This window comes from Lacerta agilis, chromosome 8 (genome assembly GCF_009819535.1).
Source record: "Lacerta agilis isolate rLacAgi1 chromosome 8, rLacAgi1.pri, whole genome shotgun sequence".
Taxonomy (NCBI): Eukaryota; Metazoa; Chordata; class Lepidosauria; order Squamata; family Lacertidae; genus Lacerta; species Lacerta agilis.
In genome coordinates this window covers 43,476,032-43,502,855 of record NC_046319.1, presented here as the reverse complement: position 1 = coordinate 43,502,855, position 26,824 = coordinate 43,476,032, and the positions used below count along the sequence as shown (strand labels likewise).

General features: G+C 41.2%; 1 protein-coding gene across 2 annotated transcripts in view; it reads right to left on the bottom strand.

Annotated features, from left to right (window-relative positions):
- Positions 1-26,824, bottom strand: part of CDH8 (cadherin 8) — a 236,931-nt gene that overhangs the window by 117,347 nt on the left and 92,760 nt on the right. For both annotated transcript variants that reach the window (XM_033157166.1, XM_033157167.1), the window contains one exon: positions 2,025-2,144. In XM_033157166.1, coding sequence (XP_033013057.1) covers positions 2,025-2,144 — 120 coding nt within the window. The remainder of the gene's footprint in view (positions 1-2,024; positions 2,145-26,824) is intronic.

The following is a 26,824-nucleotide window of genomic DNA, read 5'->3' as shown; positions in this document are numbered from 1 at the left end:
GCTGAGATACTGTGGAAAGTTAGGCTGGGAATGTGGGACGTGTGGCCCTCCTGATGTTGATGGACTACAATTCCCATCATCCTTGTCCACTCATGTGAAAATATCCATGTTTTGCCCAAGGAGCCTCGGTCCAGAGCCTGCAATAAACCCAGATGCCAACTTTGCTGCCACATACACCCAGACAACACAATCACTGGACCCAACAACATCAAACATACCATCTCAAGCCTATTTAATTGCTCATCTTCTAACATTGTGTATGCCATCAAATGCCAGCAGTGCCCTTCAGCATTCTATATTGGACAAACAGGCCAAACCCTATGCCAAAGGATAAATGGACATAAATCTGACATCAGTAATCACAAGACAGAGAAGCCAGTAGGAGAACACTTCAGTCTCCCAGGACATTCAATACAGGATCTCAAAGCAGCTGTCTTATTACAAAAGAATTTCAGAAACAGACTTGAAGGAGAAGTTGCTGAATTACAACTTATCACTAAACTGAAAACTGTGGAGAGACCTGGTCTTAACAGAGATATTGGATTCCTGTCTCATTACATATGCTAATCATCTGCATACTATCCCTTGCTTTTTCCTGTAGGACTAATTGCAGTTGTTGACAGTTGTCAATAGGTTTACCATACCCATTGAGTCGATCACCCATCTCCTACTACCCTCCTGAGAAAAACCCCACCCCACCCTCCCACTATATATAAGGGTCTGGTGACTTCTGTTTCAGTGTATCTGAAGAAGTGTGCATGCACACGAAAGCTTATACCAAGAACAAACTTAGTTGGTTTCTAAGGTGCTACTAGACTTTTTTTTTTATATATATATATATATTTCGATGGGATATTTATGTAACACAAGAAAGAAAAAAGGGAGGGAGAAAGACTTTAACTGAAGATGCCAGAGATTGGACCAGAACTTTTCTGTCCAAGGGCCACAATTCCCTCTTAGCAACCATCTAGCAATCACATGGGCAGATTTTTACCTGTATGCAGTAGGCTAGTTTCTACACCTACCCACACCCTACACATTATCCATCCAGGCAAGCTGGGGGAAAACCAACAAACCACCCAAGAAAAATGCAAAGCCGGGAACAATGATGGCAAGTGTGGTTGATGAGATGATGCGTAGCTGGGGCATTGTGGGAAGATACCAGACAGTGGCATAGCATGGAGGTCACAAAGGCTGTTGCCCCAGATGCAAAATTCTTATGGGTGCAAAATTACAACACCCACAGCTATGTGGTTCTGATGCTGGGCTCTGCTGAAAATGGCTTCTCCATGCAAACGAGGAAGTAACCTTTCCAGATAATTGGGGCAATTCTTTACAGTACTTAGCTCTGTGGCTGTGATCTCCTGGGTGATGCAGATGCTATTAGGCAGTTGAATTTGCATGTGTACTCTATCCAGTTCCCTCCCTCCCACCACCACACCTCTGCATGGCTCTAGGCACTGGAAACCATGTTACACCAATGTGACCAGAGAGTCTAACAGAGAGGCTTTGGGGGCCATTTTTAGCCCCTGGTCTGAGATTCCCCAACCCTGGTTGAAACATAGAATGTAGAACCTAGTGCATAAAAGTGTGTATATACATACTCTATGGTACTATTAAAAGCAAGGTTTAACAACCTATAATAAACTTTGCACACCCATAACCCCCCCACCCCAATAGGTTTTGCTTCTGTTTGGAGGACTTGAACAACAGCTTATTAAAATATGTTGCAATATTTCCACTAACAGTGGGCTTTTCACTTGACCCTTTTTGGTATCTCGGTCTCAGTTACTGCAACAACATTTGTAAGCAGTCTCCTTCCTTTTTTTATCTTTGTACGTTGTCAGGTCTTTCTGTGCAGCCATGGGAAATGAGTCAGATACTTACGCTCTACAGATTGACTAATGTTGACAGCCACCTACCTACACATTATGTTGAAATGCAGGAAGCAAAGCAGCTTTCAGGAAGCCGTGCTCCTCACATATCATATAACTCAGGGGAAGTTAGCATTCAGAAGCACCCACCTGTATGTGGTTCAACTGAGAAGTAAGGCTGTCCCTCCAAGATGCTGTAGACGAGCTTGGCACTGTTTCCGTAAACAGGGTCATCCGCATCGGTGGCTGTCACTTTGGTAACGTAAGTACCTAGTGAAAAAGAAAAGTATGGTTGATGAAGAATGCAAGTTGGCAATCTGCTAGGAAAGAATCTGGACAGAGGACTCGCTCCATACTCTCTTCCTTTGATATCTTAATAAACCACCCATACAGAAAATAAAACATGGTATCAGCTGAGCAGTTAAGAAATAGCTGAAACCAGAGCAAGCCATTCCTCAAATGATCAGAAGACTCTAACAGTTGTTTGAAAAAGGGTCAGCAAATTTTATCTCAAGATCAGAAACAAGGCAGAAGGGTGAACCTCCTCCACATCCTCAGTGTCACCATGCAGAAGGACCTGTCCTGGGTACTTCAGATGGCAGAGTTAAACTCATTATTAAACATACATTGATGTGCAAAGCACTGCAATCCTAACATCCCTGCAGTTTATGAGCCCTCCTCTCCACCTACCCATAGACATGCACTCAGCAAGGCAATGAGCATAGCATCATTACAAATAACAATGCTCTCTAAATATTGATGTTTTATTTAAGACATCTGCACTGTGCCTTTCTACATAAGCCACCCAAGACAGCTTGGCAGTAAACAAGCAAACAAGCCAAGGCCACGGAAACAATTAAACACTAAGGTATCAGCAGCCTAACAATAAAAACACAATCAGATCTAAACATTAGGATTTGCTACAAGCAGAAGAAAATAAAACTGCTTTCAACTGGTACTTAGAAGAGATAGCAATGTGCTATGTGCTATGTGTGCAGTGCTGGAGCCAAATTGACACTCCTACTGCTGTGCCCACACCGCACTGACCTTGCCACTAAATGGTTCCCCTCTCTAGTTACTGGCAGTGACTATTACATTGGGAAGCCAAGTAAGCAACAACACCACACCACCCCTTTCTGCCCCACCAGCCACTATGGGATCCAAGCTATAAACGCAATATAAAATATATGTTGTTGCTGTTTTAAATACAATACTAATTAGTATCACAACATCAACCAGCAATATTTATCAGGGCAGCACAAATTGTGTGTGGGGTATGCATTATCAGAGCAACCCCAAAGCCCATCTGAAAGATGTTCATCTTGGTGTGGAACCTAAAAAGTGCTTAGGAACATGCAAAGTGAACTATCAAAGGGAAAGAGTTCTTCAGGAAGGAACTCACTCCAGAGAAGATTCTATCTTGTATTGCCACCCATCATACTTTAAGTACTGAGGGTGGTGGAAGGCACACAGAGCACAGCCTGCAAGGGAGATCTGCAAGATGTATTTAAAAAAATAAAATACATTTATAAAAGCTTATTTTAAGTGAAATATTATGACAACAGCAGGCGAGGGCGGGGGGAGAACCAAATATGGATAATCCATGTGATGGATTATCCTTGGCAGGTTCTCACCAACAGGGTGGAAGTAAAAATGTTACAGTGCTCTTGGGTGCTGTCTTTTTACAGATTTTTTTTATTAAAAATAATAATAATGGCAAGGCTTGTGAATGTTTCTATGGTAGTAAGCAAGGGGCATTCAACAATGGATCTTCCTCTTTGCCCATGTCCTCCTGGACATTAGCAAAGGCACTTAAATAACACAGACGGAGTCCAGAGAGAAAAGTCTTGTTAAAACTTCAATGAGGAAACTCAGCAAAACACCCTGTATAGTTTGAAGAGAAAGGAACAGAAAGGTTTTGTTTTGTTTACTTCAGGCCTTGTTCATAGCAGGGAGACTTTCAACTAAACACCAAGAGAAGAGAACGTGTCTCAGGATGATGCAGCCAATCAAAAAACACACTACCTCAACACTCATTGTGTCAATATGCCTGCTTGCTAAGCAACACCTACACCTGTCCCACTTTTGGTGAGTTGATTTTAAGATTAAGAGAAATAACCCTTAAGTTGCATACTGAACAATCCCTGCAGTTGCACTTCTAACACCAAGAATATACAATTTCAGGTTATGGATTTAAAATTGACTTTTCAGTAAATAACTTTAAAATGGCTTTGAAGTAAATTAAATTACATATTAATGTTACAACAGGTTGGAATGGATTTATGAATAAATCTAAGACTGGAAATTGACTGATTTATCAATCTCTAGACTTAAAAACCTGATTTCCTTGTGTGCCATTCAGCAGTAATACACCAACATGGTGAAACTTCTTGAAGTACTTTTATTTTAGAATACCGGTAGTCATATTATTTGAAGTACCTTTGTAAAATGTAAAATAAAACTACCTATTTAAATTATGTGGATTTCCAAGCATTTGCAAAGGAAGCATATCAAAGAGATACAAAATTCCAGATGAATAATACAATATAATATATTGCATTTAAGGTTTTGCAATAGCATATTTCAAAGAAACTGGCAGCATTACAGCTGCAGCATAGAAAATCAATGGTTTGAAAATGATATATTTTCCTTCTTTGATTTCCACCTATAATAGTTAGAGGAAGCCATTGGCAGAAACTGAATATCCTCTGTTGTCTCAGAAATAGCTTTGTCTCCTCCAGTTTCTTTTACTTTGCATTAGCCAGAGGTGGGTTTTTGTTTTTTTTTAAAGTAAAATAATGGCTTAACCTTTTCAGATCATTCTTTGGCTTTTGGTTGCAGAGAATGCTAACCAAATCATATTTAAGTCATTTCTCCTTGATTTGTTGCTGGTATGTCTTTTAGAAAACGAATGATGGCATTAATTAATAGGATAGGCAATATTGAGTCAATGGCCCAAGAGAAGGTCATAGTGAATGGCTTGGTGTAACTTTTTGAGTGAGGAAACATACTTCAGGAGGGGGAGTAACTGAGGTGTCAGCCTAATAGCTGAACTCGCAACAGAGTACTGTGATCCGGAGCAGGTCTGATTTCATGCTGATATCACAATCATAAATGGACATCACTGGGTTCCAAAAGTACAAACAAGCATATAACCAAACAGTATGCTAAACAATTGCACCTTGACTATTCCTAAAGACCATACTCAAAAGCTGAAATCAACCATTACTGAGAAATGATTAAGGAGCATAGTTGTCAACTTTCCCTTTTTTTGTGAGAAAATTCCTTATTCCAGCACCGTTTCCCATTGCAAAAAAAGGGAAGGTTGACAGCTCAGTTAAGGAGTGTGGTGGTGGTGGTGGTGGTGGTGGTGGGAACCTGTGGGATAACCAGCTTCATATAACCAACCTGCTTAAGTTTAATTAATGCATGAATGACGTAGAACCATAGAGTAGGCTTTCCTGCCAGGCTTAACTCACCTTGAGAGGGACTAGGTAATCAAGCCTTTGTTCACCCTCCAGTCTACCCGAGAAGCTCAATGTGTGAGGAGGTCTGAGCTGGTTGCTCCAAGCTCGGACCACATGGCTCTCACAAGCCACTCTTGAGTTCCTATACCAATAATTTAGGAACTTTCACCACTGTAACTAAGTCAGGTTTTACTGCATGTGCAACTTTTTCTGAATGCTGTAAACCATTCTGAATGCTGAAAGCACATGAATCTGATCTTTGGAGAGTTGTAAGGAAACCATTTTTAATTTACCAAATGAGTGGCCTTTTCTGTCCTAGGGAAAGAGGGGACTATTTTGTAACTCACAATATTTTAAAGCTCTAGCAGCCTATATGTTCATGCTTTACTTTGCTGCGTATTTTGTAATTTTAAATTTCTGCTGGGGTTCTCTCATCAGAGAGTACTTGCCCCAAACTTGGATCTTGGCATCCAGGAATTCTCTTTTATATATGCATGCATCTGTCTTGCAAGTCAAACAACTCCAAATTAATATTATATGGTATGCTATACTAAGTATTTTTCTTTACATCTAAGCCAAGAATGGTAACAGATGAGCCTAATTTCAGAGTTCCAGTTGACAACTCCATACAGGATCCAACACCTTCACTGACCAGTCATCCTGTCATTATCCCCAAATAATTTGATGCCACTATGTGTGCTTATGCTGTAATCACTAGTACAAGTTTTGTTAATGGTTGGGTTAGTACACCAAATACCCAGCAGTGGAAGTTAATTTATAAGTAGAGGGTTAAAGTTATTCTCCCTTGGCCAAGCTTTGTTAACACATCATACACAATAAGAGTGTTCACATATTGCATTCAATGAGTGTACCATCTGTGTACAAAATAGTACAGTTATTCACATCTAACATTCAGAGTCTGTGGACTTAGGCACACAGTAGTTGAGTTATACCAATCTTTCACACAAACACTTGCACATTTGTAGAGACAGCTTGTACTTCTGTTCAGCGTAAAATGTGAAGAAGCCTTGAGGTAAGACAAGCCCAGCCCACCTCAATGTGTGTGTTTATAAAAATCCTCTGAACCAGAATGATTTGAAGTCTGTAAATCTAGCTAGAGCTGAGATTAATTTGATCTCTTCCCACAAATATGCTCCTCTAGCTTTTCTCTGGGCAACCTCTCTCTTTGTGTGTGTGCAAGTATTCCAATAATATTTAAGGTTCAGCATCAGCATTTCATATCCACAGATTCTGCAGTGGCAGCTGTCAACATTTGGCAGAATCTTGAAGCTGGCATGCAGTAGCCACCAGCATTTGACATGATCTGACAGTGCCTGATAATGAAATTTAGCAATATATATATATTAAATTTCATTTAGCCAGTCAAAACAGGTGAAATAATTTCAATTGTGGATGTCAAATTCTGAACTCAGAATTCAAATGTTTATATACATTCAAACTATGGTTAAAGTCCAACCTTCGTTATGGTGAAATGCAAGAGATTTTGAAAGTTTGCAAATAAATAAATAAAAGACAACCGCTTCAGCTTTCTTCCCATGCCAATTCTCCACTTTAGTTGTCCCAGCTATTTCCTGTTAAAGAGGAGTCTTAACAAAACTGCCACACAGCCAAACATCACTGTATTTCCTCCAAGCACCATTTCACTGCTGGTGAATCTTATTTGCATTAGTATTTTACTAATGGGAGACTAAGGCAGATAGAGGGGTGGGGAGGGAGAGAGGGGATGCCCCACATGCACATGTGCACTTCTGTTCCCCCATGATTCACCCATGAAAAAACAAAGGTTTATAAGCGGAGGTTGGATAGCCATCTGTCATGTATAATCTAGCTGAGAGTCCTGCATTGCAGGGGGTCCCTTCCAACTGAACAATTCTATGATTCTTTGAGAATACCACCCCAAATTTCACCTTGCCATTTTCTGGGTCAAAGGGGCTATGAACAGATTTGTTCTGGAAGGAATTTGCACAGGAATGAGATTCCCAGAAGTGGCTTTTACATCATGTGAAAGGTTGCATAAATCATCAGGCAAGGCAATGTCAGGAAAACTGTCAGAATGCAGACAGTGAGAGTGCTCAACATCTCACAATGAATCATATTAAAATAAAATACTCTGATCAAAATAAAACATAATGTAATTATGTAACTGCAACCTCCCCCTGAAGAACTCCATTATTTTCTTTTCACTACTTAAAATGAAGAGAAGAGGAGGAGGCAGCAAAAGGAAACTTAAAAACACTGATTTGTTCCCTCTCCGCTACCACTATGCAAGGATTCTTTGCAATGGAACCAAGTTTCTCCAAAGCCTTTCTTAAAGGGGTGGCAGTTCTCTTGCAGGGAACACAGAAGCATAGAACACGTTATGAAGATCCAGATAGTATCATCTTTTGCTGTGCCAAGTGATGCAAGCTATGGAAATAAAAACCCCAGGATGAGTATCTTCATGGAAAATGAAGATGAAGCTCTGACTCCTGTGAGTTCTGCTTCAAAGTAAGCCCTGTCATTGTCCAATTACAACCTGGAAGTTCTGGGCTTATTATTCCCACATCTGTCTTACTGTGCAGAGGACACTCTTCCATATGAAGGCATTATCTGTTTAAAGTTCAGCTTTAAAAATAAAAGGCCCCTACGAATGGAGAGCAGGAGCCTAGAAGGGGCCAGTAACACGTAGCTCTTGTAGAGCAGCCAGAGCAGGTACAGAGGTGGCCTCGCCATGTCTTCTCCACTATGTTGGAATGCATTATATTTCTACTAGACCAGAAAATGTTAAAAGCTTAGAGTTCACACCATGCATTTAAAGCAATAAGGCCACTTTAGCAGTAATAACTTCCCCCAAAGAATTCTGGTAAATATAAAGGGTGCTGCAAAAGGCATGAAGGGGCAACTTAGCGCTGACTGGTTTTACAGGAAACATTACTCTGCAAAAAGAAAAGAAAAAGTGATAATTCTTCACCTATTTGACCTTCCCAATTTAAACCAGTTATAATTCCCCCAGGGCTTAAAAATGGCCTTTTCAAAATCACTGTAATGGCTGGTTAGAGCCATCCATTCAAATAAATTCCCCAGAACCAAGTGATCCTGAATTAATTCCCCCTTTATTTTTTTATCCCCTTTTTATCTTCAGCCCAAAATACTGCCCCAGCAGCTTACTTTCAGTCAACTGAAACAAGTTATGGGCTTACAATCTGAAATACATGTCACACAAGGAAAAATGGAGAGGAAGGGAAGAGGAGAAATGGCAAACCTGGGCACCAATTCCTAAATAGAATGAAATAGTAGTTATTATAATGACCAGCTAGAAACATTACTAAGGTGGTAATGGTGGGAAGAGATAAGGTTATCAATGGCATATTTATGGCGGTTAGGACAAACAATGGTTATCAGCCATGACAGATATGTTCTTCCTCCACTGCCAGTATGCCAGTTACTGGGATTCACAAGTGAACTGAGGGTTGTTGTGCTCAGGTTTATCTTTCCATGTTCATATGAACCCCACCCCCATGTGTTCATTATAAGCAGATAGTATATTCTGAAATAAAAAGAATAAATACTACTCATTGTATACATTTCTAATGTTAATGAATACACATAAGACACTTGACCTTGGTGAGTGAGTGTCCAGTAGACACTAACATATCCCAAGAAACTGATGTTTTTATGAGGTCCTAGCTGTACTATCAAAAGAATTGATGCTTTTGAATTATGGTGCTGGAGGAGACTCTTGAGAGTCCCGTGGACTGCAAAAAGATAAAACTTATCCATCCTTACAGAAATCAGCCCTGAGTGCTCACTGGAAGGACAGATCCTGAAGTTGAGGCTCCAGTACTTTGGCCACCTCATGAGAAGAGAAGACTCCCTAGAAAAAAACCCTGATGTTGGGAAAGATGGAGGGCATAAGGAGAAAAGGACAACAGAGGATGAGATGGTTGGACAGTGTTCTCAAAGCGACTAGCATGAGTTTGGCCAAACTGCAAGAGGCAGTGAAAGACAGCCATGCCTGGCGTGCTCTGGTCCATGGGGTCACGAAGAATCGGACACGACTGAACGACTGAACAACAACAAAAGCTGTACTATACATTAAAACCCCCAAAATAATGTTGGGAACTGTAGTCCATCAAGGGTGCTTAGAGCTGTTAGGGGACCCCTATGTCCTCTTAACAATCTACAGTCTGTCTGATTCTTTCGGGAAGCCATGACTGTTGAAGTTGGCATGACACTGTTTTAAATACAGATGCTTTAAATGGGGAAAATGCTGGTTCTCCAATCACCACTTTAATTTTCCACCTTCAAACACGGAAGCCCAGTCTGGCTTCAGCCCCACTTTGTTTTTTCCTTCCAGCAGCAGAAGTACACATATGAAGGTCAGGCCATCCTACTAGCACTAAAGTGGGAAACCTGTGGCCCTTCAGGTCATGTTTGAACAACTACAACTCCCATCATCCCCAGTTGCCATGGCTGATGATCAGGGATGATGGGACCTGTGGTCCAGAGGTCACATGCTTTCTACTAGCACCTCTACCAATGATCAAGTTCAAGTGATGCCAATCCTGTCTAAAATGTACTATATGTGGTGTGAAAAATATCAAACACAGTTGTTGTTAAAAAGCGTTGGAGTGAAGTTATTGTCTTTTAAAAAATGGCTTAAGTTTTAATCCAAATAATTAGCAGCTAAGAAGATCTGTGTCTTAAAAATAATAATCAGAGTATAGTCTGAACCCCTTTAGGACCATAACAAATTTTTTAGTGAGACACATTTGGTATGGTACCTCTTGGGGGTTGGTTGGTTTTTAAATAAGAAAGTTGCTATTATGGCCTAAGTTGCTTTAAGTTCCACTTCTAATAATATAGGTGATTTTTTTAAAAAAAATATTTTTTGCAGAGGCTACTGCAGCAACATCCAGAAAATGTGCTTCTTTCTCCGAGACACACATAATGCCACGTTACATAACATTAGCACATTTGGGGATAGATATGTAGGGATATTTTAGCATGTTATTTTTACAACTCACTGTGACTTTCCTCAAGACACATTTCTGTAATGTGAATCACACGGCAAGTAAGTGGAGGCTGCAAAAAGGTGCAACAGATTTTAATTAATGAACACCTTTCAATGTTAACCAAGGCTCATTGTTTCACTCTGTTAGTGCAGCTTTTGAAGATTCTGCCTTACAAAATGCACATAGTGACCCACAGAGGTAGATAATGATAACAGTTGCTCCTTGATCTCTCTAGGCACATCCAGACTGTCACTATTTGGGGGTGGGATTCAATCACATACCAACGAATTCAGGTTGACTGGGAGGTACTGCTCAATCCACCTGCTTCTCCATGACATGCTTTTTGCAATAAGGAAAGCGATGGGGATATGCACTGGAAAGTGAGACAACATTTACTTTGATGAAACATCATCTAACCTCCACACATACAAATCAGAATGACTGCTCATTAAATAGCCAATGACATATCATCTCCCTGCAAACAAATCAGAATGGATGTTCAATAAACAGGTCATCTGGAAGCTCTTTCTTTTTCTTTCTTTCTCTCTCTCTCCCCCCCTCCCAGACACACAAACTAGTTTCTGTTTGCTGACAAACTAGATTAAAATCCTTCATAAAGTAAAGATATGTGCACTTGGGTAGTGCTGTTCTGTTGCTTTGGCTCTGTTTTTTATGTCTTAGTCAGGGTACCGAATGTGCACATTATTCAGAAAGAAAAATGCATACAGCACCCTTGAGGAAGAAGGAAAAGGCAGATGAGGGGTGGGCTACTGAAATGTGTGTACTGGGGGGGGGGATAAATAAAACTTGTATGCCCTGAAGGACTGTGCTCATGGCATTAGAAATTTGCATGCATTCATATTCAATGAATGAACCATTCTGCTGAAAGATTGTAATGGTTAGAAGGGGGCAGGAGAGAGAGAGAAGAAAACTGGTCATACTGTACCTTAGAGCATGCTTTCTCATCCAGAAGGATTTGCTGGTGTGTGTGTGTGTGTGTGTGTGTGTGTGTGTGTGTGTGCATTATCCCTGCTACTAAATTCTGGCAAGCTGCAGTGTTCACTTGATTTAGGACAGGAATGTCGAGCCTGCAGCCCCCCCCCCCAATCGCTGATGGGCTCCAACTCCCATCATCCTGAGCCAATGTTGCCAATGGTCAGGAATGGTGTAAATTGTAGTCCAGCAATATCTGGAGGGCCACAGATTCCCTAGGCCTGATTTCAGAGATGTGTAGTCCAAATGTTTGCTGTGTCCACTGAAGTAATATCCCATATAAGTGTGCAGCAAGATGATATGTCTGTGAATTGCAGCCAACATGTCCAGATTAGCCAAGTTTGAATATTTTTGTGTGCATAAAAATAATACTGTTCTCTTAATTGCATCTATCATGCTCTATGTTTCATAATGAATGCAAACCGCCTTGAGGAATGTCTGCTCTGTAAGATGGCATGTAAATAATTGAAATAATTAACTAAATAAATTGTGACTTTCCCAACATTTAGATGTAACCCCATCAAGACCCAAGGTCGTGTAGTGGTCAGAATGTTGGGGTCAAATCCCCACTTGTCCATGAAGTTCACTAGGTGACCTTAGGCCATTCTCACTCTCAGCCTAACCTACCTAACAAGATTGTTGAGGGGGGGTCAAATGAAGAGAGGTAGAAACCGCCTTGAGGAATGTCTGCTCTGTAAGATGGCATGTAAATAATTGAAATAATTAACTAAATAAATTGTGACTTTCCCAACATTTAGATGTAACCCCATCAAGACCCAAGGTCGTGTAGTGGTCAGAATGTTGGGGTCAAATCCCCACTTGTCCATGAAGTTCACTAGGTGACCTTAGGCCATTCTCACTCTCAGCCTAACCTACCTAACAAGATTGTTGAGGGGGGGTCAAATGAAGAGAGGTAGAAACATGAGCTACTTGGAGAAAAGGTGGGAAATAAATGCAAAGTGTTACAGGCATAAGGGGGCCCCGCTGCATGATGGCCAAAGAACAGGGCTGTGCCCCTGACATTCTGTGACTGAACAAACCCTGCTTCAGCATCTGAAAGCACCACTAGGGCAGAGCTAGCCAACTGTTTTCTAGGCTGGGGGCCACATTGACCCATGGCTAATCTTCCAGCAGCTGCAGGTCAAAATGGACATTGCCATATTTCTTTCTCACTCTCTCTCTCTCTCTAAAAAATAACCCAAAACAAAACCATTTGTTGGATTTGGGGAGTTGTCACAAAAAAAACCTTACAGCACCACCAAATCACAACAGATGGGAATGTAGGTGTGTGTATGCACACACGGGCAGGGGGCTTTGACATACACCCTTAAGCAAAAGGCAGGTTGGCCTGATCAGGACCAACACAGTGTGCAGGTGGAGCCTAGGATCAATCGGCAGCAGAACCAATTGGCACAGGGACAACTTTTGCTCTCCTCCATGACCAACGACAATTACTTTTCTTTCTTTTTTTGCACGTAAGAGTCTGATGCACTAATTGTGTTTCTTAATAAAGTTGTGGCCTATTTTACTCCAGTGACTATGTTCATTTCTTCATTGTCCTTGCAATGCTGGAGTCAGGGAGTTGTATCCAGCACAGCGCTAAGTTAAAGTCACTCTGTAACGTTTTGTGCCAGCGGAATGTTGATGGGCAAGAGAACACTTAAGCAGGTTGCTGATACTTTTGCTTTGCAATTGGTTGTGTGATCTGTTACATAAGGAACTGCGGCTAGAGAAACTGTTGCATTTGATTCATCTGCTGCACATCATTAAAATTCACCCACCTCCTAGCAGAACAGCCTTTGTACTAGCAGACACAGAAAGTTGGATACAGCCCAATGGATCTTTTCCTGAACCAACAAGGAGGTTCTCAAGCAAGGGTTCAGTCTCAGGATCCTTTTCATTGATTGGGTGTGCTTTAACTGTTAAAAGATCCCAAGTATAACTTGTGCTTTGTATAGCTATATAATGGAACATGGACCTTCCAGTACAATCTGAAAGAGATTGCATAATACAAAAGTCAATCCACCCCCAGCTCTAGGTCTAGCTTTCTTTCCAAAGTGATACAATTACTTAGATGTCCTTAAAATTTTTTTTCTCTCTCAGAGGTACCATGCTAGTTGTTGTCATGGCAACAATACTGCTCTGTATAACACTACAATAATCTCATATAAACCTGGATAACTTGTTGACATGCAAATTAGTGTTACCTTGAAGTTTAAGAAACATTCATTTCCATTCCTTTTTTTTTAAGAGAAAAATGTCAAAATTAATACCATATGTTTAATTCATGTGAGGATTTATTCATGTTTGGTATTTTGGAGGGTTCGTATTATCAGCGGTCATTAGTCATGCATTAAGTCCTCCTCTGAGTGCTCCCTGAACACAGAACTACTTTGCCCTGCGGCACAGGAGCTCAGAGAGTGGGGTGGGCTGGTGTTACCTTTTGTTGTTGTGCTCTTGTGAGACCCCACAAGGTCTTCCCACAAGATCTTGTGAGAGGGAAGGAGGGAGGGAGGCCTTAAAAGCCCTTGTCCATAAGAGTTTGGGACCATTTTGCCCCACAGGTTTCCCAACCTCAACATTACAGTCTCACTCAACTAATTGGGTTACTAGTTGACAGGGCTGGAAAGAACCCCCACCTCAACTGGCCTTTGGTTGTGGGGTTTGCTGCCTTCCCCTCAGTGCAACCAGTGTGGGGTTGAAGCACATTCTTTTGCTTCTCCTTAATCCTCCAATTGCAAATCAATTTCTTTAAGTGATCCAATGAAAATAAAATAAAACAGCAACATAACTTAAAGTTTTACCTAATTTATGAAACCAAACCTCTCTCTCTCTCTCTCTCTCTCTCTCTCTCTCTCTCTCTCTCTCACACACACACACACACACACACACACGAGTATTTTCTTGAACAGCTCCACTCATGTCATAACTATCTATAAATATTTGAATTTCAGTTTGAAGTATATAACCTAATGATATGCTGACATTGATATCTAACTGTCCTTGCAGATGGAAAAGTAAGAAGAAAATTCTTTACGATTCTTTTATACCGAGGGCACATTTGGGAATTACAATGCTGGAAGCAGTTTCAATCACTAGTTAGATAGATGGAGACAAGGCCTAATTTTATTCCAGATAAGGAGCAATAGTGGTATCTGTAATGAGGGTGGTTTAGTTTAAGTACAAGGCAAGGGAGTTTCATCCTAAGAATGTGGGAGGGGTGGAATTCGAAGGGTCCCTCAAGAGAAGTAGAAAGATCTGCATCCTTAGAGGCTTTTGATGGTATCCCCTAAAGGATGAGAAAAGTGCACTCTAGGATAAACCCTCTATCAACAGGAGGATAAGATAGATTTTTTTATATATAAAAAAACTGTCATTTTGAAACCTCTTAGGAATGGTGCATAGCACACAGCACTGCTTTATTTTGTTTGATCTAGGACTGAGCAGAAAGTTCTAATAGAATACTTTTTCTTCCCGTTTTGGGAGCTAAAACAGGGTGGATGGGGATTCAGTTCTCCATCAATTTTCAGATGGGAGACTCAAAATTTAGGGTTGGGACAAAACTCACCACCACACTCTTCCTCCATGCACTGAAAGAATATGTGGTGTGGATCGCAGAGCCAGACTATCTAGCCATACCTCCAATGCTGGCTCTCACTACCACCATGGTAGGGCATCCCTATTTCCATTGGAGAAATGTTGGGGGGATATGGTATTGAATTGTATTAATTGTTTGATGAATTCATTTTTCTTGCCTCATTTACATGCTATGGTGGCCAGGCCTGAGGAGACTACCGGGGCCAGAGGAATAAAGCTGGATGCCACTCACATATTGTTAACACTGTGCCCCAAACCTCCAGATAACTGCCTCCTGATTCTTACTGTTCGATAATGTGAAGTTTTAATTGCATGTCACCTAGGGGGCCAATGTTAGGGTTGAAATGCAGTGTATATTTATTTAATCGGATCCTCCCCATGTGTGCCACATTTTAGCTTTTTAGGTCATATGAAAGTACAACAATTTCAATACACCATGAGTGTTTCTCAGTGACTGAGTCAGTAAGCAAGGCATCTTTATGTGTGTATAAATAACTAGTAAAAAGGAGGGGGGACACAGCTCGAACAGTCTGCATTTGTCTAATTCATCAGCATCTGCATAAAGCAAAGTAGTGAATGGCCTATTTTACATAGGGCTGCTACGGTTACAGAAATTAGAATCTCCCCAGGCAATGAAAGGTTGAACAGGATGACAGTTTTACAATCCAGCAAGGATGACAAACTGATTTTTTGTTTGCTGAATTAAAAAAAAGCAGATGAACAAATTTGTGGTGCAGTCCTACACATGGTAGACCAGAAATAACTCCTATTGAGTTCAAACTTTCTGAAAGAGAGTACTAGAAATCACAATCCTGGGGGAAATGTACATTGTTTCCCCTTCCCCTCCTGGAGGCAGGCAAGTGCATTGTTGCCATTTAGGAGCCTCTGTTTACCCAGGTTTTCTTTCCGTGATAATGATCCAGCTATGTTGATGCATTCACCTAATTTGTGATGCAATTTGTATTTGTTTTATGAATGTAATTTTATTGTTGATTTTATACTGTTCTCTCTCTCTCTTTCTCTCTCTCTCTCTCTCTCTCTCTCTCTCTCACACACACACACACACACACACACAAAATCAGTGTTGCTTCTATAGACATATTTGTTGTAAAAATGAATGAATTAATCATAGGGATGCATTCATGCATGTGTGTAAAATGCTAGTTATAGTAATGGGGGAGAAGGTAATCTGGTTCACAGTTTAATGTGAACTTGACTAATTTTCACTTCCCAAATGAGCAGGGAAACTGAAATGTGTGCAGCTAATCTTCAGAATTCACACTTCTCTGAATTTTGAGATGCAGTTCTCCAACCAAAAATGCATATAAAAATATGGGGGAGGGGGGGAGACATACATTTAAATTAGTGAAAATAATGTAAATAATGCATTATATTTGAATAAATGGCATGCAAAAAATGTGTGTATTAGTTGAAATGGACACGAAAATGCATACAGATTTTCAATAATACTTTTAAAATAAAATAAATTAAATAAATAAATAAATTGCAATGATATGGAAAAGGTGAGAACTGTATTTAAGATTGGAGGGAAAAAGTAAAAACTGATTCACACACCCCTAGTAAGTTGGCACTTCCAGTCTACAAAATTAATATACTGTATCATATCTGTCTGCCTCTCCCCCCCTCCTTCCACCTAATCCCAAAATTGGAGCAGTGTACATTATTTCCACTAGATTGTGATTTCTTTTGAGTGTTTTTGGTTTTCCTCTCTCTCTCTCTCAGGTTGATTTGTCTGCGAATCTTAAACCAGGTTGTAAGAGCAGACTTAGGAGCCTTTCTCCCTTGGGCTTCCACAAACAAGCATATGGCGAAAGCGACCATTTGGCCTCCAGGGAAAGGGTGAAATCAAATCGTGCAGCCAGCTGTCCTCTCAGGGCTGATTCATGAGAAAGTGCTATTGACATCAGCTCCACAGGCAGCATCTTATCTGTATTCATGGAGGAACATTAAGCACTAGAAATTCAGAGGAGCCAGACAAAGAAAGAGGCACTGAGAGTTAAGCAATGCAAAGAGCTATCTGACTGAGGCAAACCGCTCGCTCCAAATTATGGATTTCAAATTGAGCCTGAATATGCATTTTCAAAAATTACTGAAAATAAAATACATCCTGAATTATACTCCACTTCCTTCCTCCACCCTCCAAAAGGGAGAGCACAGTAGTATTCTTTTGATGCTGGAATGTGTAAAAGATATCGAGATTAGCAAGGGAGCTATTTAAAGACATTTCCAGTGCAGGCAAGGTTCTGGTGGCTTATTCCGGATATATATATATGTGTGTGTGTGTGTGTGTGTGTGAGAGAGAGAGAGAGAGAGAGAGAGAGATGGAGATGTAAGTGTGTTTTTGTGTTTTGTGTTTTTTAACTGAAAAACGGGGGTTTGTATTCAACTAACGCAATTAATGAACCTATATTAACCATGTCCATTAACTTATGTAGCTCTACTGTGGGTATGGCTAGCACTGTACATTCTTCATGACTCCCACCAATCAATATCTAGCTGCAGGTAGCCACTCAACTATTACCCCCCCCCAAAAAAAAAAATGCATCACCAAAAAGATGACAGATGCATACAAATTACATATACAAATTTATATCTATAAATGCAAAGTTAGAAATAATTTCCTATTATTTAAATAGAAATAACATCTACCATCACAGAATAATGGAAAAGGCTGTGTTAGGGTAGCTGCCCAGACAGCTGCTGCAGGTGCTGCTAAATGTTGATGGGCAACTTTAAGTATTCTGCTCTCCCTTTCGTGGTTCTTTATCTTGCAGCCTAAAGCACTGAAAATGCTTAGCAAACACATACATCTTTACATGGTGTTAATATGATACAAATGTTGATGCCCAAGCATGCTTCCAAGGAGGGAACATCGCCTGGTAGGGGCTGGCATGGTGAGGCAGTGATGCTCACCTGACCTCCCAACATCTGAGTCAATCATTGCTGTCTACTGTGAAGGAGAAGGGAAGAGGTGAAGCAGCAGCAATTGGAATGCTGAAAAGACACTGGCAGGAGTGATGCATTGACACTGCTAATATATTTGTACCCTTCCTCCCTTCCACCCCACCACCACCCCTCCTTCTCTGCTTTCCAGTAGGCAACTCAGCTGTTGGGAAGTGAGGTGAGTGCCACCATCCTACCACATGGTCTGCTACTGCATCCCACAAACAGGGCACAACCTGAGAGAAGGCTGTTTCCTGCATCACTACGTAATGTAAACACCTATGCTCGGCTCTGTGCTTGGCCTCCTCCACCCCCTCAACATTGAGAGGGCCTGTCTCCCTTCCAACAAATATTAAGGAGGCAGAACACCCCTTGGCTTCCTGTGTTCTATGACTGTGCTCTAAGTACCCCAATATCATTTTCTATGAAAGAATTCATTACAATATTTTGATTGAGAATGCCATTCCTTGTCAGTTCAAGCTCTGCATATGATCCCACACCCCACTACATGTAAGGAATGTCAAGATTCATCAAATGCCTAAACTGGCTGCAATTCTCTCATGCTCTCAGCAATCTCCATGACAGGCACTTACCATTCATAGTTACGACAAAAGGAAACAAGCAATTTACTATTATTTAAGAAAAAAGAAATTGCCTGCTTAAACGATTGTTCTCCACCCAACACATCAAGAAGTGGATAGAAATATTTTTTATCCTTTGACAGTCAGTGCTCTAGTTTACCTCTTAAGTGAAAGAAAGAGCAACTAGACCTGAAGTGCATATAAGGCTGGAGCAGCAATCCAGATCCTTATTTCCGCTACTCCTCATGGGCCAAATTTCACAGATGGGCAGTGTCCCCCACATGTCAACCACCTGATGTCACGCAGATGTCAGGTGATGACTATTGGGACTTCAAAGTACCATACACGTCATGAGAAGAGTGCTTTGGTGAGGAACAGGCTCAAAGTCACCCCCTATCAGCTATGTGGTATTGACATCTAGCCTGATTTCTGCAGGAATCAGTTGTGCAATGAAGTTTCCCACAGGAAACTCAAGCTCACAGCCAATCCAGCCATGTATAAGCCTGTCCTACACCTGATGTAGGACCTGTGGTGGGCAAAATTTGGCCCATGGGCTGTAGGTTTCTCACCCCTGTTATAAAGTTTATGAAAAGATCCTAGTGGTCTGGGTCCTATGGCTTTTTTAATGTGACATTCATTGCTCCTTGATTCCTCTGTCATCCTGAGTTTATTCATTCTTGTGGTGCTTATATACAGATTTTCCTCCAAATATTTGGAGCACCTTAACCAGTGGAGGCTGGTCTATTAGGGTGAAAGAGCCACTGTCCCACCAATGGCAGCCTGCCCTCAGCCTGCTTGCATTGTTATTTGCACTCATTCCACTGCCTGTCAGCTCCCTCCTCTTTAATTTCAATGTTTCCCTTGTACAATGTAGGAGGGAGAAGGATGGGGCAAACCTATAATCAGTGGAAACAGTTGGTCCTGGCAAGTGTTAACCACTCTAAACTCCAACCTGATAATTGCCACCTGCCCAGATTTTAACTTGTCTGAATTAATTTTAAGATTTATTTTAATTAATTGGTGTCTGTTTTTATGCATATTATGTTGTTTTTATGATGTTAGCCGCTCTGAGCCTGGCCTTGGCCAGGGAGGGTGAGATACAATTTTTTTTTAAATTATTATTATTAGTTGGCTCTGGCTGTCATTGGCCCTGGATCTACCTGCTGTTGGTCACTGTGCCTTCTGCCCCACCAGCCCCAACATGCAGCAGTCACGACTGAACTTAACACAAGGCCAGTGTTACCTAGCATTATTTTGTAATTTTATTTTGAAAAATATATAAAGTACAGTGGTACCTTGGGTTACAGATGCTTCAGGATACAGACGCTTCAGGTTACAGACTCCGCTAACCCAGAAATAGTACCTCGCCCCCAAAAGGACAATACTTTCTTTTTGTATGCTACGACAGCAGCTAGACTACTTATTGCAAAGAACTGGAAGAACCAAGAGATACCAACAGTGGAAGAATGGCAACTGAAAATGATAGACTTTATGGAACTTGCTGAGCTGACAGCAAGATTGCACGACCAGAGGGAAGAAACAGTGCAGGAAGATTGGAAGAAATTTAAAGTTTATTTGAAAACATACTGTAATGTTTGAAATTTTTGGAATTCTAGGGAAGTAACTAGAGGTTTCTGGTATAAAATAGGGTAATTGGGATTTTACTAAAGGATTAAAGGAAATTATATTGGATAATAAAATAATAGGTATTTAAATATGTTAATGAATTTATGATAAATTATGAAACTGCATAAAGAAGAACGGTAATGAAACCCAGGAAGGGGAGGTTGGGGGTAGTCACCCTAAGATGTTAAAGGGAAAATGTGAAGTTGATATAAGAATTGTTTGTGTTTTGTTTGTTTTTTGTATTTGTGTTTTATGTTTTATATCTTGTAAAATGAATAAAAAATATCTTTAAAAAACAAGAAATAGTACCTCAGGTTAAGAACTTTGCTTCAGGATGAGAACAGAAATCGTGCGGCAGCGGTGGTGGCACAGCGGCAGTGGGAGGCCTCATTAGCTAAAGTGGTACCTCAGGTTAAGAACAGTTTCAGGTTAAGAACGGACCTCCAGAATGAATTAAGTTCTTAATCTGAGGTATCACTGTATCTGTATTTCTAATGATTGTACATAATATTGCACACAAAACAATAAAAATGAGTATCAATAATTTACACATAAAATAGCAAATATTACAAATGCATGTCCAAATCATGTGTCTGGAAAGGGCTGCCACACTGGAAGTTCAATGCCTCGCAGGTGTGGCACTTGTAAAAGTGTAAGTTCCACAGATCAAAGTGGCCGAGGAGGCATATGCAAGGCAAGGCATCGATGTCAGAGCATCTGACTTGCAAGTTCAATCCCCAGCATCTCCAACTAGGGCTGGGAAGATACCCAGTTTTTTAAAGCTGCTGCAAGTCAGAGGAGACAATGCTGAGCTGAATTTACCAATTGTTTGACTTGCGTAAGGTAGCTTCCTATGTCTGGGGGAAGTACTGTAGTTCATTAGTAGAGTATCTGTCTTGCAAGAATAAGGTTACAGGTGAAATAGATGGGGCTGGGGAAAGCTCTTGCCTGAAACTCTGGATAACTGCTACCAGAGTACACAATAGTGAGCTAGATGGACCTCTAGTTCACTGTTTCTCTCTCTCTCAAGCAGGGCTGTCTTAAGCATATGCAGCCAGGGTGCAAAGATCTGCCTGGTGCCCCCCAGTTGCCCAGTCCCAGGCACACAGGAGGGCAGAGCCAGTCAGCTGCCTCAGTGTCTAACTGGTTCGGTAGCCCCCAAACATGCAGAAGAGTCTGCTGCGGCGCTTCGGCTGACGGGCAGGCTCTTCCCCAGACTCAACTCTCGGGCCCCGGATTCTCAGCCTGGTGCCCCTGAGAGCCCAGCGCCTGGGTGCCCCGTATCCCTAGCGCCTATAGGTAAGACGACCCTGCCCTCAAGCTCTCAACTGCAGATGAGTGGTGGTAGCACCTATGCTGAACTGGACTTTTCAGACCAGCAGCTCTGGATATGCTGCAGGTTCTGGTTCCAAAACCCATTTAGGGTGGCCATGCATCCTACATCACATACAATAATTCTATATTTCAAGTGGTGTGTGTGTGTGTGTGTGTGTGTGTTTGGCTATTCAATTGTTGCTGAACTACAGTGCTGCTGATGGGAGTGGTAGTTCAGCACCTTCTGAAGGGCTACTGTTTGAAGGGCCATCCAGTCCAAGCCTGTTTTAACAATAATTGTAAGAAGGGATCAGCAGCAAGAGGAATATTCCATTCCTCCAGGTGACTCTATAAGCTCAAGCACCTATTTTCTTGATGCTGTACAGCAGGCATAGGCAAACTTGGCCCTCCAGATGTTTTGAGACTACAGTTCCCATCATCCCTGACCACTGGTCCTGTTAGCTAGGGATGATGGGAGTTGTAGTCCCAAAACATCTGGAGGGCCGAGTTTGCCTATGCCTATTGTACAGAATCCAGAAGAAAATAATTGAAAACTAACATTATAATCAATGTAGGTTCTCTATTTGTATGACAGACATAAAACACTCAAAATATGTTTGTACTACAAAATACATTTGTACTATAATGTGCACCATTATATATATATATATATATATATATATATATATATATATATATATATATATATATATATATATATATATATGATATCATCATTTGTCAGCACATCCTCCAAGCAGATACTTTTCTTTTTATAGTCTGTCCTGTTTATTTGCAACCTCCCATTTTACTTTCCGCCTGCAAGTCCTCCACAAATCAAATATCCTCCCACACATGCAGGAACTATCTGCATCCAAACATTTTCTTAAAACGAATAGAGGAGTTTGTTGGATGAAGTGAGCTGAAAGGCAGTTGAGAAACACTATCAACAGTGAGTCTTTTGAGGCAATGCTAGCCCAATATAGGATAAGAAATGAACTATCTGCATCCAAACATTTTCTTAAAACGAATAGAGGAGTTTGTTGGATGAAGTGAGCTGAAAGGCAGTTGAGAAACACTATCAACAGTGAGTCTTTTGAGGCAATGCTAGCCCAATATAGGATAAGAAATCCTATGAGAAACAAAACAAGGCTGTTATCTGAGGCAGATGGAATTCTCTCCAAAACCACAGAAACCTGTGAATAACCATTTGGCAAGGGGTAATGACTGCAATTCTAACTATGTCTACTCGGAAATAAGTCTTGTTGAATTCAGTAGAGTTTACTTCCATGGAAGTGTAGCTAGGACTGCAACCTTACACCTGAGAAAAGAACCTGCTTGTAGCATATGCTCACAATTAATGACATAGGTGCCTTGCACAATATAAGGTAAAAGGACCCCTGGACGGTTAAGTTCACTCAAAGGCAACTATAGGGTGCATTGCTAATCTCACTTTTCAGGCTGAGGGAGCCAGCATTTGTCCACAGATGGCTTTCAGGGTCATGTGGCCAGCATGACTAAATCGCTACTGGCGCACAGAGGACTGTGACGAGTGCCAGAATGCACAGAAACACTGTTTACCTTCCCACCACAGTGGTGCCTATTTGTTTACTTGTACTGGTGTGCTTTCAAACTGCTAGGTTGGCAGAAACTAGGACAGAATGGGAGCTCACCCCATCACATAGATTCAAACTGCCAACCTTCTGATCGGCAAGCTCAAGAGGCTCAGTAGTTTAGACCACAGTGCCACCCGCATCCCATGCACAATATGAAATCCCTAGTGGTAGTATTGCCCACATACCCAGTATCATAGCAGCAAACTCCAAGGAGCTGAGGGGTCTTTGGCCCCCCACATATTTGATGAGTATTGCCATTCAATGGCGGTGTGCGCAGAACATCATGTGATCAATTATGTGGGGCAGGGCTTACCTGTCCCATCCCCCCCCCAATATTTTATTTACATTGGCACCCCTGTCCAGCATGAAGATGCCAGGCCAGGTAAATAAAGGTCCCAGCTTTGTGAACCAGTATTCTTAGAATATCTGCAGCAGCATAAAACCTCTTTTTTTCAAGTATAGGCCTAAATCTAATGAGGAGGTAAGAGAGAAATCTGGGCAATACCATATTGACTTGAAGCCCAGCACCTAAAAAATAAAAGATATGAATCTTTCATAGCAACTTCATTCTGAAGGTGAGTTGAGGATTGTCATGATTAAGATAACAGGTAGGGTTATGCCTATAGGGCCCCAAGAGCAGTCTACGAATGTCTACTTACCCCTACATCAGACAGCAATAAGAGGCAGACTGGCAGAATGCTTCTCACTTGAAAGATGTCTCTAGGAGATCACCATGAATGGATGCTCTTCTACAACCATCCCACACTATGTGCCAGACAGATGCAACAATTAGCCAAAAAACTACAGCGCAGCTGGATATAAAAAGCAGGATGGAGTAGGTGAAAAAGTTGGCTCAGCTGACTAGACAAGTCAGAAGATTCCCAAGAAAACCCTATTCATTCCCCTTAAAGATCACTGGCGAATGCAGGGCAGGTGGGTGGGATGCCACCCTGGCCAAATTGGAAATGGTGTAGAGTCCACACTCTCCAGATCACAGATCCTCCAAATTTGCTCCCATATTATTAACAGCAATGACAATCTTTGTATAAATGAGCTATAATGCTCATTGATATGAATGGGGTCGATGTGCACAAAACTCATGGATGGATTCTACCAAAGCTGGATTTAGGGGAGCGCGACCAGTTCGGATGCACTGTGTGCTGTGTCTTGGGGACACTGCAGGGAGTGCCGCAACTATGATTTAGAATGGAGTGCAGGGGGCACAACAAATTTTGGCAATGTACTGGGTGCCACTGAAATTTGAGGCCCTGAGGTCCGCCACTGATTGTGCCCACTTTATACAACTGAGTTTCCTTCTTTCTGAACACATCCAACTACAGTGCTTGGCAGTCTAAAACCACTGTGTGTTGTTATGAAGCAACCCTAAAAATATTCCAGCTTTTTGCTATGGTAACCTACACCTTAGAAGATAGTTTTAATTTTGGCCTAGAGAGGTCTCAATGGAGATACTCCTTTACAACAAGGCTCACATGTTCCAAGCAAGTTGAGTTGCAAGGATATCTAGTAAATTCGTTGTCTCTTTTCACTAAATCTATACCATCCATCCCTTATAATTGCAATTAAATAATAAATGAAAGCACATCACACTCTTTGTAGAAGTATTCAACCAATATATGGTCACCTACATGTCACTCCTCCCACCCACCCCAAATTACTTTTTGGCATCAGTTTTAAATGGCCTGAGGTGCTTGCCAGTGGAACCCAAAATATATACTAATTATTTCTCCATCTCACCTGGAAGGCAGAATAATATTTTTATGGAAGTGATTTCACAAACATTTTTTAGACAAACATTTTTTGGCTGGCGCCATGTTAAAACCTTCAACACTCATTTGTCTCAGATTCATGATCTAGAGCATGAGACTTCAGGGTCTTGGGTTCGAGCCCCATGTTAGGCCAAGAATTCCTGCATTGCAGGAGGTTGGACTAGAAGACCCTCATTGTCCCTTCAACTCTACAATTCTATGAGGCAATATCAGGAAAATCCTTTGAGGACCTGCAGGGCACCATTTTATCCACCATGCTGTTTAACATCTTTCTGAAGCTTTTGAGAGGAGTCATCCAAGGATTGGAGTGGAGTTCATCAGTTTCTGATGACACCCAGTTCTATCTCTCCATTGAATATGAAATTCCTACACACACCATGATTTTAAAGAAGAGTTTCATTTTACAACCACCTCATATATTTTCATTACAGCTCTGCAGAATTTGATGCATTATTGACCTCACTGTTCCGATAGTTCCTCAGTAGACAAATTCAAGGAGCTGATTATGCAAAGGATGTTCAAACAGTGAAACAAAAGCAAAGGATGTTATACGTTTTTTCTTAACAGCTGTTTCACCATAACCATATTTTATATCATTTGAGATTATATTATCAACTATTTTACTAACTTTCAGTTTACCCCTTGGGCTAATTTGAGGTTGATCACAGTATTAGAGCCCTTTTAGTACAGGGTCTCAGAAAATGTAGCACATTAAAATATTAATGTAAACCTAGAAAGTGAATACAGAGAATTTGGAGAGGTTTGCTAATTACACAAGGCAATTAAACACCAACTTAGTACTGCTAACTTACTCTCTTATTGCTCAGGCTTGCTAATATTGTCTGTGGCAGAGGGGAGTTGCAGTCCCAAAACATATGGAGGGCACTGGGTTGGAAGAGGCTGACATAGATATTCAAGCATATATGATACTCAACCAGTTCTGTCCTCAGAAGCTGGAAGTCTTTGGAAGGAGCTCAGGGCAGTAGCAATAAGTTTCAGAACGCCTCATGTGAAGTTTGCTGCCATGATGAAATATCAGCCAGAATACCGTACTTTTGCAGTTTATGAACAGGACTAGGAAGGAGATTGGAGGGACTAATGAAGGGAACTAACACTTCTTTCAGTCTTGGCTGTGTTCAATCAGTTTGCTATTAGGGTTTATACTAAACCATCCTATGTAGAATATAGGGTGGTTTCTTCTAATTTCTGTGGTGGAATGTAAATTTATGAAATCATAGTGGCAGTCATGTTGCTTGTTCTCAGTCACCACTGGACTGTTTTTGGGACCCCCTCCTCCAGGGGTTGTTTCTGTTTTGAATTATTTCTGCAACCCTTGGGGTTCCTCCATGCCTAAGTATACCTACTCCTTCTGCTATTTTGGCTACAGAACAGAAGCAACAGGGCTGATAGTCAGTGATACCGGGAGTTACTAGGTGAATTAAACTCAGATTTCCATCATATTGCCACCATGTGGGTGATCTTAATACAAAGGAGGACTGTGTCTTCCTTATACACTTCACCTGTGTGATGTAAAACGGGAGGGATCAATCATGTCATGACAAGGGCCATAGCTCAGTAGTAGATCCTCTGCTTTGCATGCAGAAGGTCCCAGGTCCAATCCTTGGCATCTCCAGGTAGGGCTGGGAGAGAACCGTGACTGAAATCCTAGAAAGTGCCACTGTTAGCCAGTGTAGACAATACTGAGCCAGATGAACCAATTGCCTGACTTGGTATAATGCAGCATCCTACGTTTTCACCTCATTTGTACAAGAAAAACTCCTTTGACCTAGCTTCCATGTAGTAAAAAGATTGAGAAGGAGCTGCAAATATTAATTCCTTGGAGGTGCAGTGCAGTTCCAAATGCCCCAGAGCATGTATATAGCTGCTGCATAGCCCTCAAGCAATGAATATGTTGCACAAGCTATTTCATTTTTAGATAAGTGTGTAAAGTTATATGCGAGATAGAGGGCAACTGCATTAATCACGCCAG